Source organism: Apis cerana, linkage group LG14 (assembly GCF_029169275.1).
Source record: "Apis cerana isolate GH-2021 linkage group LG14, AcerK_1.0, whole genome shotgun sequence".
In the NCBI taxonomy this organism is placed as follows: Eukaryota; Metazoa; Arthropoda; class Insecta; order Hymenoptera; family Apidae; genus Apis; species Apis cerana.
This window is the reverse complement of record NC_083865.1, coordinates 3,131,079-3,146,163: the sequence shown is the minus strand read 5'-3', so window position 1 is coordinate 3,146,163 and position 15,085 is coordinate 3,131,079. Positions and strand designations below refer to the sequence as shown.

The 15,085-nt window shown below is 29.4% G+C and overlaps 1 protein-coding gene and 1 long non-coding RNA gene across 8 annotated transcripts in view; one reads left to right on the top strand and one right to left on the bottom strand.

Annotated features, from left to right (window-relative positions):
- The window catches only part of LOC108004441 (neuronal acetylcholine receptor subunit alpha-7), a 219,789-nt gene that overhangs the window by 54,635 nt on the left and 150,069 nt on the right, over nucleotides 1-15,085 (bottom strand). The window contains exon 1 of one of the 6 annotated variants that reach the window (XM_028664035.2): nucleotides 10,868-11,009. The exons of 3 other annotated variants lie outside the window; for them this stretch is intronic. In XM_028664035.2, coding sequence (XP_028519836.1) covers nucleotides 10,868-10,870 — 3 coding nt within the window. In that variant the 5' untranslated portion in view covers nucleotides 10,871-11,009. Of the gene's footprint in view, nucleotides 1-7,390; nucleotides 7,599-10,867; nucleotides 11,010-15,085 lie in introns of those variants that run through there. 2 more of the 6 variants (XM_062085235.1, XM_028664036.2) reach the window with 2 other exon arrangements.
- LOC133667330 (uncharacterized) overlaps nucleotides 11,246-15,085 on the top strand; it is a 147,516-nt gene continuing 143,676 nt past the window's right edge. For both annotated transcript variants that reach the window (XR_009832726.1, XR_009832725.1), the window contains exon 1: nucleotides 11,246-11,702. This is a non-coding gene — a long non-coding RNA (uncharacterized LOC133667330). The remainder of the gene's footprint in view (nucleotides 11,703-15,085) is intronic.

The following is a 15,085-nucleotide window of genomic DNA, read 5'->3' as shown; positions in this document are numbered from 1 at the left end:
CCGCATTTTCGCGCGATTTAACTTCTGATTAGTAAACTGGTCGTCTTCCAAACTTGTCGATCGAGAAACGCTCGACTTTAACTGAATCAGAACTGAATGAATCTGATATTAAATCTGATATAAAACTCGCGTTACTTTTATTGACTCGAATTTTAAAACTTTATTTCTACTAATTCGTATCATCATCTTTGAAAATCTATTAACCCCCTATTATTTTTACTTCTCCTTTGCTCAGTTCACTTTTCATTCATAATTCATACTGTTGAAGAATGAACTAATGATGAAACCGGAGTTGGAGCTATTATTGCTATTGGTAATCAAGTTAAAAAGGAAATTTGAGCACTTTTCGTAAAAGCTATCAATAATAAAAAAATTATTATAAATTCATTTATTCTATACAATAATGTTATTAGTCCTATAATTAACAACAACCCAATATCTCCTAATCGATTTAAGATAATTGTTACTATTCCTGAAGTAAAAGCTTTTATTTCTACATAATAAATTACTAGACAATAAGAAATCAACCCTAAACCATCTCAACCTAAAATAATCGATAGTATATTTGGTCTTAAAATTAATATATATATATTGAAATTAAAAATAAAATTATTGCGTAAAAAATATGCATATTTTCTCTTTTTCTCTTTAGTTAAAATATTACTCGTTGTACAAATATTACAGGCGAAGAAAGAGAAAAGCGCAACCGTTTTACCACGGGGAAGGCGAAAGACGAAATTAAAAAGAAGAAAAGGAATATCGAAGCGTGAAACGTGCCATATTCGATCGCGTCAACAAAACATTTTAATCAAACTTCACCCACTCTGCAAACATTCGCTCGCACTGATAATCTGCCTCAAACGCCCGGACCCTGAAATCGCTTAAAATCCTCGCCAGCCTTCTGGTTTGAACCTTTGGCAGAGCTTTTCGCGTGTACATACCGGCGAGCCTGATTATTCGGATTCACCCCTGGAATTGGGGCACCAGTTTCGAACTATCCAAGAACTTGGTTTAAAGTGCCGCGGGCAAGATTCTTTTGCATCTTCCCTCCGAGAACTCTTTATATTACCTTTCCTGAATTACCTTCGAAAGCATTAACTGTTTAATGACATGGTCTATTTCTCTCTGGTGTATTAAAAAAAGATGGAGAGAGAAAAAAGGAGTCTTTCGAAACATTTTGAATTTCGTTTTAATGGCTCTTAATGGCCCCCAACTTTTTCTCCTCCCCTCCTTTTCTCCTTTTTCCCTTCTCTCCGAGCACCGCGGGGATGTTGAAGCCATAATTTACAACATTCGAGGATATTAAAGGGAGATAAAATGTCGTGAGAATATCCGAGCTCTAGTCTCTTCAGAAGGTAACCGGATCGCTGGTTTCGCAACTAATTTTAAGTCTCCATTCTCCTCGTTGAAGGACGTAATTAGAGCGTTTCCCAAAGTTGGTCGAAACGAGGAATGTTAAGCCGTTGGGATACTTCTACCCTTTTCTTCCCTCCCGATTGGATTTTCTCCCGTGAAGAAGAAGGAAAAACGACGAACCGAAACGAACGATCCAAAAGTTTGCCGCTCAATTCGATTCGATTTGTTCGATAAATATACGAAATTATATTCACTAGTTTGTCACAAGTCACGTTTTAATGGAAATTAAGTGACGTGTAAATTTTGAAAAATGTTTCTATTTAAAAGAAAGATACGAAATGAAACGATCGATGATATAATCGATGTATCAATTAAATTGTTTACTCTTTCTTGCCATTATTTTCGTTGTGCACGAGCGACACAGCTGCTGTTGTAACAAAAGAAAACAGTTTATCGATCGTTTGTTTATCAAAGTTGCTCGTTATTTATTTAATCCTTTGCTACGAACTGCGGTGATGGTTTAATTTTATTAAATTTCGCGATTATGATAAATTATCGGACTTAAGAAACGTACGAAAATAGGGATTAAGGTCGAAAACATTAAAATAAATATTGTCGCAAAAAAACGAATAAATAAAAGAATAAAAATAGAACGAATTTCATCGCCCCAAAGAACATTACACGAATCTCAATTTTTTCGGCAACAGTTTTCGAGTAAACTGATCACTTCCCCTCTACAGATATTCTACGTTCGCTCTGAAAATGTTTGCCCTGGAAATATCATCGATTTCAAAGCCACGCTTCTCCTTTCCTCGGATGACTGACCTAATTAAACCATGCGACGAACTTCGTCACAAGGCGCTCACAGGGCTGGATCGAGGGTGGCGACACGGAGGTGAGGACAAAGATATCGCCGGAGAGATCGTTAAACCCTCGTTGTTTATTCTTTCGTGAAAGAGAGAAAAAAAAGGAGAAGGGAAAAAAAATGGAATTAGAACAGAATCGACTCGACTCGACGGCCTTTTTCAAAATATTAATGCTTTAAATCTATTATGGACGCTCGTTGCCTCATTGTGAACGCTTTTATGCTCGCTTCAATGGAGCGGAGAACGTGTATATACAAGAACGGGATGAAAAGAATGATGAGATGGTTGGAGTATCGCGATCGTATAAATCGCATAGTTTCGCCAAGTTTTAGCGAAAGTTTGAAGGAATGATTCCTTCAAGGAAGTTAATAATAAATAAAGTAAGCGTATATAACGGAGTTGTAGCACGAGGATTTTTAATTGAGAGGAATTTTCAAGAGACGGGCTTCCTCGTAACTTCAACTTTTCCGAGATGATTTTTCTAATTTCAGTCTTCGCTTTGAAAAATTTGATACCTTCGGATGGAGTAAAAATAATTCTATTAAGAATTTAATTAATCGAAGAAGGGAACAACTAAATATATATCGTTCCTATCATAGACAAGAACATCGATAAGAAAATTAATTTCAAGAACGTTTGTTCAAGACAAAAAATTTATTTACAATTTCATTAAAATCGATTGAAATCATCCGAACTATACAAAAGAACTTGAAATTATTATTTTAAAACGTGTAATATTTTATCCCCTTTGCGATTATCCATACGATCATCGACGAAAGATTAATGGAATAGTCTTTAATGAGTTGATTAACGTTGCTCGATTTCTGGAGCATGGTGAATACGGTCAGAACGCTCTCATCAATATGTACATTCGGCCCAATATGTATAATCATTCGTCAAAACGATCGTTTAAACCATCGGTTCTTGATAAGCACAAATGTACGCGCGCATCCCGTATCGGTTTAATCGTACTTTACGGCCAGATTGCATACAGGCGATTGATCGTTTAGGATTGGAACCGTAACGATGCTTGATTCTGCCCGAAATAACGAAATCCATCGTTAATTGAAAAGCAGCGAACCCCTTTATATTTTTAATACGCGATTCGGTCGAGGCTTAATTGAACCCGGCGCGGGCCAGAAAAATCTCTTCATTGTTGTCTCGAGAGGAGAGGATACGGCAACGAGAGATTCCGATGAGATGGAAAGAAGTGGAAGATAAATCGAACGAAGCTGGATTTATTTATGATAATCGAGAGTTCTCGATTGTTGGGAAATTTTCCTTTCTTTTAAATATAAATCTTAAGATGCAACAATTATTTGTAAAAATTCTTCGTTAAGAGTGTTTTCTCTTTAATAAATCGTGCGAAGATGACGCATCTTTCTTTCAACGTAATTAAAAAATTTTTTAAACTCGATAAAGAAATATGAAGTTAATTGGATTGGAAAAATTGTTAATTTAAATTTTGTGGAATCATAAGAAAGACGAACGACTTTTGCATATTAAAATATCTTTAATTGAATAGATTTAATGGTTCGTGAAATATTTTAATATATTTTATTAATAACAATCGAAACGGAGGATTTTCAATTTTTACATCACAAAGAATAAGATGGTTAATTAATCCATTTCTCAAGATGAGGATAAAAAATTCAGAGATGGAATAATGTCTGAATATTAATCTTAGTAACTTTATGATACTTAATAATTCTAACGAAGATAAAAGTATCATCACTTGTTATATTTCTATCTCTTTAATGACGCGATTTTTAATATGCACGGTGCTCTTTGAAAATTCATGTTCCGCTGTAAAGCTTTGACTTTGTTTCTTGGATTTGTTGATACACATCGTGGTTTAAAATCTCTCTTTCTTTATCATTTTTTTATTTTCTCGAAAATGTGCGCACAAATATTCCAGCTTGTTTCGTTCCACTAATTTATTTCATTTTTGTATTTACACTAGTCAGACTTGACTTTAGCGAAAAATATTCTCCGTATGTAAATATTTTATGATTAACTTTTCGTGCTACTAACAAATTTAATATGATTTATAATATAACAGTGAATAATTATATCTACACGTAACGATATTTATTTACCAAAAAAAAAATCATGCAATTCGGATTTTGTTTTCATTTTAACAAAATAAATATCTTTGTTTAATTATTATAAAAATCATTAACGTTTATGTCGTTAATCTACGAAAATAACGTAGCATATTTCCACAAGAAATAGATATTAATTTATTTTATTAACAAATAATATAAAAGAAATTGTTCTCTGAAAGATTTTTCTTCTTTCCTCCTTAATTTTCAATCATAATATTATATTCAAAGAAAGAGAAGTATATCAAATTCTTAAAAATTAAATTACATCATATTCTAATTCTTTCTTTTAACAATTTCTTTTAAATACTAAAACATCGATATACAAAAATATCATTTGAATTTTATCGAACTACATACAATTCAATTTTGAAATTTTTATGTTTATCTTAATACCTCGAATTCGACTTTTCAAAAATTGCCTATTTATATCTTCACCATTCCGTTTCAATACGATAAATTTCAAATAAAAATGACTGCATTAAAGTTTCACCTACTTGACATCACCATGATGCGCATGTAAAAATACTTTCAGTTTGTATGGTGGTTATTCCTACCTGTGTATATAATTTCTATCGTGTTCGTACACGTGTGTGCGCACAAAAAAGGAAACGGAGGAGAGAAATGGCGGTTCGTAAAACCGGTGAGTAACTTTGCACCGATATAAACCACGTCAAAGTGAAATTGAGCCTGGCACGTAAAGATAGGTTGTTTCGCCCTTCCCCCTCTCCCCCGACTTTACAATCGGCCCACGATTTCTTATCTTGACGAACACCTCGAAGGATTTCCTTCAATTCAACGAGGATTCCCCCGTGTTTGTAATCGAATTACCCGTGAATATTCGATGAAATATCGAACGTTATCGAGAATTAAATTAATATCAGACGATCCAAAAGGGGCGCTAATTGACGTAATTACTCGACATCTTTTTCGTGTTTAGCGTAATTACAGTTCGATGGGATTTCGTAGGAATGATTTTTCGATGAAAAAAAAATGTGGAGGGGGAGGGAAGGGGAATATATGGAAATGAAGTAATTAATACTGCTCGTTAATTATCGGAATTTTATGAAATTCGTGTATATTCGAAAAAATTGAAATATCGGAAAATTTTATCGATCTGAGAATTATTCTAATTCGTTTAATCTATCTAATTTATGATTTGATAGATCTTAAGATGTATAGTTTCTAGGATGTCTTTTTCACTTTTGCTTTAAACTACGTTTATTTTATGTCAAACGTGTTGGATAAAGTCTTTCTGAATGGTTTCCTATTTTTGATAAAATCTTTGCTATTTTTCATATGCTATTAACATAACTAAATTTGTGAGAAATTTAAATGTGAAAGGCGATGATCGGTATAATATTTAAAGAATAATCGATATTTCCATTTTTATAATTCAATCTTCTGACGAATGAATTACACGAATACGAATTTGCATAAATATTCGCAGCTCTACTTAAAATGTACTCAAAACACCGAATGAAATTAAAGTTGCGTTTTTATTTAAAAAAAAAACCACAAGAACGAGAATTGCATAAATTTAATAATCATCATTTAATGTGTACAAGTGAACAGATATATAAAAGATCCTAAAAATAAAATCTCAATTTTAAAATTAAGAGAAAAGAATACGAGTGAAAGAAAATCGATTTTTCTTTTTTTTAGACTCAAAAATAACCGTGCAAGCGTTGAACTGTGGCATTCGCAAGGATGACACGACGAATTTCACACGCAGAGAGTGTGAAATTTTGAGAAATGACGGATCGAAGACGATCCATGGCAAAGAGGGTTCGAATTTTGCACCCTCGGTTTACAATACGTTACTGGCTTTTGATCAGGGACCACGAACTCGTGGCATAACTCAATTCTCGTTGAGAGCTAGTTAATACACTCTCGATTGCTTGTGTGACCCGAATTTACCCCCAAAGTGCCACCTATATGTATAAGGAATATTTGCCCGCTTCTCTGCGGATGCCAAATCGTTTGAGGAGGAAACATGCTTCTCCTGAATAAATATTAGTAATAGGACCCCTTGTATTTTAGTACATTGCCGCATCATCCTACTTGATTGATCTCCTAATCAAATTCGAATTTTTGATTCAATAATTAACAACACGACCTATATTTTACCTGAATTTTCGATATTTTAGTCCCTTTTAATTCGATAGATACAGTTTAATGGATTCTCATAGGATTTCTCACACGTATATCAGATTAAAGATACCTAATTAGATTCATTTAAAAGTTTCTTTAATATATTTTAACAAGGGAACTTCGATGAAATTTTTTTGAAACTTTGAAGGATCGTAAAGCATCTCGAGAGAGCTATCGCTGCTAAATTAAAATTATTTGAATATCACATTTGTTCGTCAACTGAACACACATATCTAAAAATTTAAAAGTTATTAAATAATCCTTTTTATTGGAATAAAAATTGTTTATAGAGAAACACGAGAAAATAGTAAAGAGACCTGAAATCCTTTTTCTAAAAAGTATTTTCGTTCTGAAAAACTGAATCGTCAAGCCAAGAAAGAAAATTATCTTGAATATCTCTACAAATCTTTAAAGATTCGAATAAATCGGAATTTTATCGAAATTCTCTTGCATCTAAAAATAAAAGATAAAAAGAGGATAAAAAATTTAAAAGTTATTAAATAATCGTTTTTATTAGAATAAAAATTGTTTATAGAGAAACACGAGAAAATAGTAAAGAGACCTGAAATCCTTTTTCTAAAAAGTATTTTCGTTCTGAAAAACTGAATCGTCAAGCCAAGAAAGAAAATTATCTTGAATATCTCTACAAATCTTTAAAGATTCGAATAAATCGGAATTTTATCGAAATTCTCTTGCATCTAAAAATAAAAGATAAAAAGAGGATATAATAATTATTTTTAATCGAAATATTAATTTAATTTTGATAATTTTTTTCTTTCTTAGAAGAAAAAGGGACGGGAGATGATAATTTCGAGCTGCGGAAAATTATTATAATCAAGAAGAAGAGATTTATAATTAACGCTATGATTAAAGAAAGAAGCAAGAAAGACAGATGATCGTAAATTTAACCTTATCAGAAAATTGCAGTTAAACGAATCACGGTTCTAAAATGATCAAGGACTATGCAGAAGCAGAAATTGAGAATTGAGTTTAATTTAACTTTCATTTAAACGAAATTCTAAGGATAAAACTTTCTGGAATTTATCTTTGATCTCCATTTACTGATAATCCTTTTAAACACGAATCCTTTTAAATCAAGAAAATCACTCAAACTACACAGTCACCATGAATTAAACTGATTCTGGTTTTATCTCAATTCTATTTATGAACTTTGATCGACAAGATACGTGAAAAGATATGATTTTTAATTACGATAATAAAATTTTCCTTAATTAAGATAAACAATCTAATCAATCGTTTAAAAATTATCCAGGTAAAGACTTTATTTGTCTTATAAATCGTTGCAATAATTTTTTTTTCAAAATAATGCTTAATTGGGAACCTAAAATAATATATAATCACAATATACAGTCATTAAATATTAAAAATATTGAGTTATTATATCATGAGAAATTAAAAATAGAATATTTGAATGAAAAAACAATTTATTATTGACAAAGATTTTCTTCTATATTTCATCTTTTAAAAATTGATGCAAAAAAGAATAAACAAGACAAAAAGATATTTAACGATCAATTCTTTCCAAATCTTAAAAACAAAATTATTTAACAAGTTTCAAATCGTCGCTTACATCATATATTTGTTTGTATTTGTTTTATAAATACTATTTAACACAAATTGGACACACATTTTGCATTTCGTAACGACGCGACACCAATTAAAACGTAATAGGCATGTTATGCCAATCCATCGACAGTATTTCTTTAATCGTATACGTGCTACATAAGATGAGTTACTCGTTGATTTGAGCCGATAACATATCAAACTGATAAAGTGCCCTCGATGGTCTATAGAATATCAGTCTATCTCAATTGACAGTGGCAGGTACATTAACGAACCTAATCAAACGAGGATTCTAGCCGTCTGTGATGCTTCTGACTCATCTTGTCCTGTCATTGATAGTCGATAATTGGCAGTCGCAATTGCACATTCGTGAACGCGACACGGAGACGAAAGGAACTAATTGACAATTTGGAAGCGAGTAAAAATAACAAAAATTGTAAAGATCAACTGTTCTGAAATACAAATATTTCGTAAAGATTATAAAGATTTAAAAAATTCATCGAAAATTAAATATTCTACAATATTCGAACGATAAGAAGAAAAAATCGATAACTAATTCGTCGTAACGCGAATTTAAAAGGAAACTTTAATCCATTCACGCAAGCTCGAACGATAAACACGAGGAACAATAAAATCTTTAATGAAATACGCCTCGAAAGCGGCCATAAAATGCCAAGATTTTGCGTAAAACCGTGTAGTACCATTTACCGTACGTTTCGTTCGTCGAGATTTTTTTCACGGCTTGAAAAAACGGGTTACTCTTTGTAGAAAAACAGAAAAGGAGGGAAAAAAGAAAGGGAAAAAAAAATGTTGTTATAGGAGACACCTATACGAGATACGTCGAGTAACTCCTTTCTCTCTCCAATCCCTCTTCCTTCGCTCCCTTCAGTCCATCCTTCTTACTCGTCTCTTCTTTAGGGTGAACGCACAAAACTGGGGTGAGAAACGGAAATAGAGACGCGATGGGGGCTAACAGAAGGGTGGAACGGAGCGAGGGAGGGTAATAGTGAGATGGTAAAGAGGAAAAGAGAGTGCACCTAGCGCTGACTTCGCTCATAATACCATAGAACCGTTAAAGCTCACAGACACGCGAGTACTCCGCCTACTCGAGTCGTGCTCCACTCTTTTCTAGTGGAGGCCAAGAAGTTACACCCTACCGAGAAGTTCGTTTCTGCGATCGTGGATTTTCACGTAACTACGTACCCCGCCTACGACTGTGTTACGCGAATGCACTTCAGCCTATCTCGAAACTACTTCGTTGATGCATCCTCTATACCATCTCGATCGAAGCGCTTCTGAATTCTGAATTCGCCAAAGTAGGCTAGTACCCACTGTGAAACTAATTTTGACCGGAAAACATTTTTCTTACCATCGACGGGATAAGAACCGAGGATGGTGAAAGGTTTCGTGACGGTGAAAGGTTAATCTCCCGTCTCGAATAAAAGTCGAGATACTGTGTTCTCTTTGATAACGTAACGTCAGGAATACGTCAAATTTATTTTTATGTATCTTATGATGTTGACGAGATGATCATGATTAATTTTTTATTCGTAAATAATTTCGAGAAATATGATCCACGATCAACAATTAAAAATTATTATTATGCTTAAATATAAATATTTTTTAAATAAATAGTAAACTATATTCAAAATGTATTATCATTTCAAACAAATAAAAAATTTGTGTCATCTAACGTCTAAATAGACGCTAACCTAGATATTTTTAAAATATATTGCTAAGTCAAAAAATTTAAATAATAATTAAATTAAATTAAAAATTATAATTAAATACAGTAATAATGAATTATACAATCGAATGAAAATACGTCGATTAACAATGAAAAGTTTTATCGTTTGTAAATCGAAACCACGTGAAATTGAGAGACGAATGAAATAACTTTGAAATAATGAAACGAATCTGCCGAATCTGTTCTGCTGATATTTAATCTTTCCAAACAAGACTAAAGAATCGGATATAATATTAAAATTTCAATTACAAAGGAAATTACAAGACGAGTTCTTCAAATTCAATACCCGATAAATTCGATATCAATTTGGCCATAGAACATCCTTGAACGTTAATTGAATTACGTGTCAATGTATTGTCTACAAATATATTTATGCCGAAATAACTGCACTTCAATTATTTGAACATATTGGAATTGTATTAAATCCTTTTATATCTTTTATTTTGATTATTAAAAATATCGAAATTTTTTATGTTGAATTTAACGATAAATCACTAAATGAATATATAAATCTCAATCAAAAAATATAAATATATTTTTTATTAATTTTGTGTTATATATTTTGTGTTTCATTTGAATAACTTAATAATTTATTTAAATAAAAAAATATTTCAACAAAATAAATTATGTATAATTATATAACTAGTTTTACATTTTTCTTTCATATATTGGTTATAATTTTTATGCTTCACACGAAGTTCTCAGAAAGCTTCCATCTTATACGTATATTATTTTCGCTTCAAGTGATTTATAAACTCGACAGAAGTAATGGAAAATTGTAAAACTTTCTTTAAGAACAAGAAATCACTTTTCCCTTGAAAGCCGAATAAAAGAATAGAGAAAGAAAGATTTAAAAGAAATTTTAGAATTTTATACTATCGTAATGAAAATATTGTTAAAATACGAATAAAATGATTTCCTAATAATGAACAAGAAGACATCTTAATCTGTTTCATATAAATTTCTATTTGTATCTCTTATATATTGAAAAGAGAAAAATTCTTTTAAAAATATTTTATTATTAATAAGAATTTTAAAAATTTGAAAAGTCTTACCATATTCTATCTGCTTGTCGAAAGTAGTTCATTTATCTTTATTATCACTTGAATACACTAATAATATAGAAAATTATAATAAAAAGACACAAACGATACACTTTCACTGACAATTACTTTAGAACTAAGAACTTCTTCTTCACGGAAGTTCTTCTTGCTACGAAAATCAAATGAGTGACTCAATATGTACAAATGAATTAAATATATATCATTAGATATTTCTATATATACATATTTTCAATTCAAAAAATTATTACGTATTTTTAAAAAATATATAATTAATTTTATTCATAAATTATAATTTAATATTGAATATATAATTTAAATAAATTGTATCTCATATGATCAACATATTAAGTTTAAACGATAGGTACAGGTGGCGTTCTATGGCGTCTAAATTGGTTGAATGTACTGTAGTTTAACGTGCTTTGAGTGATACAAATTCAGACATATCACGAATATTGTTCAAAACAAAGACGAAAACGAGGTGAATTAGGCAAAAATTCCAAGAACATAAGTGTATACTTCCTTATCGAGAGTTCGATATCAACAAAATAAATGCTGTTCGTATTTTTTTTTTCAAAGTGTTCAAGTAGACATTCTTTCCGGTTGTTGTGTAATGGTACAGAACGTGGCGTCGCGTCGTGTCGAATACGTCTTTCTGGCGTCTAATATTTATTTTATAAATTCGATACAAAGTATTTCGTGATAAAGTGTTTATAATTTGGTTTCGTGAACTTTGAGTTAAAATAATGGAGAAAAAATTTAGAAAATATGAAAAATATGAAGAGATACCTGATGATTCTTATAACCTATTGATAAACATCTTATCTTGGTGAGTACATCATAATTATATATTAATAAATTTGTTAATTCATAAATGGTTTAAATAATTTTATTATATATGTTTTCATAATAAAATGTAAAAACATAAGTAATATACGTTTACTTAGATAGAAATAATTTATATATTTGGTTAGAAATTCAATTACGTCATAAATTTAACGAATTACATATCAAATCTGTTTGAAAAGAAAAAATTAAACATAGCTAGTTGTATGAATATGTGCATATTTTGAAATATTTATTATATTGAAGTATTCATTATATATTCAAATATATTGAAATATTTTAAAATTCAAATATCTGATGGATTTCAAATATCTGTCATCCGTATATATATTTCGTCAAATTATGATGCAAAAATAACTGCGTAATACATTAAAAGATTTTGTAAATTCTAAGTATTAAGATAATAAAGAAAAATTTACAAATCAATTTTTCTATATCTATAATTATAACTATTATTTAGCATCTATAAAAAAACGAATAATTTGTTCGTTCTTTTTTTTTTGTTATTAATTTATTTTCGTCAAAATTAAATTCTAGAAGTCTTCAATTTTCATTTATGTCATCTTATACTCTTCTAAACTTGACAATATTTTTATATTTTTTGTTTAGATCTCCTTTCTCATTTTTCATTGAAATTTAATCTTTTCGAAATACATAACCTTACTTACAGTATATATATATATATTTTCTTTGTTATTATTATATAATTATGTCTTTTATTATCAAATTAAAAAGATTATCTAAAAAAAAAAAAAGATAATATAAAATTCTATTTCTTCGACGATTCAAATCGAATTAAATGATTTTATATATGTTTGTTTTAAACATGGTTAAATATGATTAAAATTACAAAGTAAATTATAAATATATATTTTTTTTATGTTTATATCAGATCTATTAGAAAAATATGTTCTTATTAGCAAGATTTTCTCGCTTAATTTGCTTGCTGCATATAATCGATACAATAAAAAACTTTGAAAAAAAACTAAAAAATTCTTTTTATTTTAAATTAATCAAATAACGATAGAATAATTTCAGAAGAAAATTATTTTAAATTAATTAGTAAAATATTTAAAATCATTTTTCAAATTAAAATATTCGATATAAAATATTATATATTTTAAATGATAAATAATTTAACTTGAATATTGATAAAAATTTCAAATTTGAGATAGAATATCCAAATTTGCCATCTGAAATTTTTAACAATTTAATATTTCGATTACTATGCAAACTAAATTAAGATTGATGTTTATAAACCGATTAAAGCTTCTTGCAAAGGATGTCCACCTTCTTTCAGAACTTGTATAATATATAGTCGTCCAACTTGGTAATTACGGTATAAATATAGCATAGTTTATATGCTGTAACACATTTGAATCTTTAATAAGTAATCAATGTATAACTAGCTGACATGGAATCTCTTGCACATATACAAATTATGCGACGTTTCATGCATGTCGCTAAATACGTATTTCTTGTATGTCAATGTGTTGGTATGCTGTGGAGGGGATATGCAGAAATATGCTATGTATCTTTGCATTCTCTAACCCATGACCTCAATGAAAACTATGCAAATGCAGCGTAACAGTAGTTGATATAGATTCAATGAAAGGGAAGCAACCTTGGATACAAAGTGCATAATATCTATTGCATTTCAAATTTTCACATTAATCCGCAAATATCATTTTTAAAATGTAATTTTTCTCTTTGTTTAGTGTGTTCTTTTTCTTAATTTTTTAAAAAACATTAATACCATAGAATAATTTTTTTACATTTTTATTTAAAAAAAGTTCTTCGATGTTGTTAAATTAAATTATTATTATTTACGATAAAATTGTATTATTTATTATCAAAATATATATTTATTTTTATTTTGAAAATTTATATTTTATCAATTTATTTTAATTTGACTCAAAGAAAATTAATTTTATGTCATCTATCACAAAGATTCCTTTTCGTTATTAAAGTATCTGTTTATTTAATTTTATATGTTGAAAGTGTTTAATGAATTATCCATATTCTTGTACATGTTTGATACATGATTTTCAATTTTCCAACATATTGATTCTGTTTGAAAAGTAGCAATTCAAATAAATAATTTTAATTTTACATTTAATTTTCTATTATTTTAATAATAATCTTAATGCTAATATTTAAAATAACATGCATAAATTTTGTGAATTGTATACTAAAATTTTAAACATTTTTAATATTATTTCTTTTAAAATTTATATAAAATTTATATAAAATAGGTTTAAATAATTTGAAAATTACATAGAATGGAATACATAATTTACAAAATATATAATTCCATATAAAAAAACAAATCTTCATATACTCTACGCGTCCATTTACAAAAAAAAAACGATTCACTTACATTTATATCTTTCTTGAAACCATTCGTTCAACTTTCTTCGCTGAAATCATTTCTTATGAATAATCGAAAGGATTTTCATTTCCGTGTGCTCCATCGCATATATGAAATATATTACAAAATTTTTATATTTTTATAAAAATATTTCCTAACTTTAATTCTAATCGTACGATTACTTCACACCTCCTAGCTATTAAATAAAAATTGCGAAGGTATTCCTGAGTTATTGCAGAAGAACATTTCGATTCCGATTGTCCCCTTCTTCTTGGCTGAGACACAAATGTATTTGATAGAAATGCTATCAGGAAAATATGTAGGACGTGGTTTCGATACGTGAAAACGTCAAACATATCTTGAATATCTCCGAGTCTTATCTCGAAGTTGTTGAATATCTCAGCGACTTATATTCAAAAAGATATCAGGCGGTGCAAGTCAAGTGCAGCTGTGCGTTAAGTTCACTCCCTTACTACTCGTGCACTTGACATCCAAGGGTAGACGAAAAAGGTTAAAAAGAGATGAAACTTTTTTTTTTTTTTATTTGTTCATACTGCACATGTACACTACCGCGAAAAAGTTTGAAAGCATTTGGAATTTTTTTCAAAAATAATCGATAATATATTTATTTCGTGAATTTTGAAATCTTCTATATTCTTCTGGATTTTTGATGTTCCAATTATTTCTCTTTTAATCGAAAAATATATGCATTTAAATTTTTTTCGTGAAGATAAAAGTGAGTGTATAATAAAATTGGAGATTATTCGTAAAATCGAAAGAGATAAGGAAAATCGTGGAAATTTATATGGATTTAATTTAAAGAAGACCTTGTATTACGATATATTTCTTTGCATTACTCAATTACGTGATCGATCAGTATTTTATATAATGGACTTAATAAACAATTACGACGTTTCGTATAATGCAATATAATTAATATTCTAGCGAAATAGGATTTCGAATTAAAACAATTCAGTTCTCTGTCTTCTTTGATA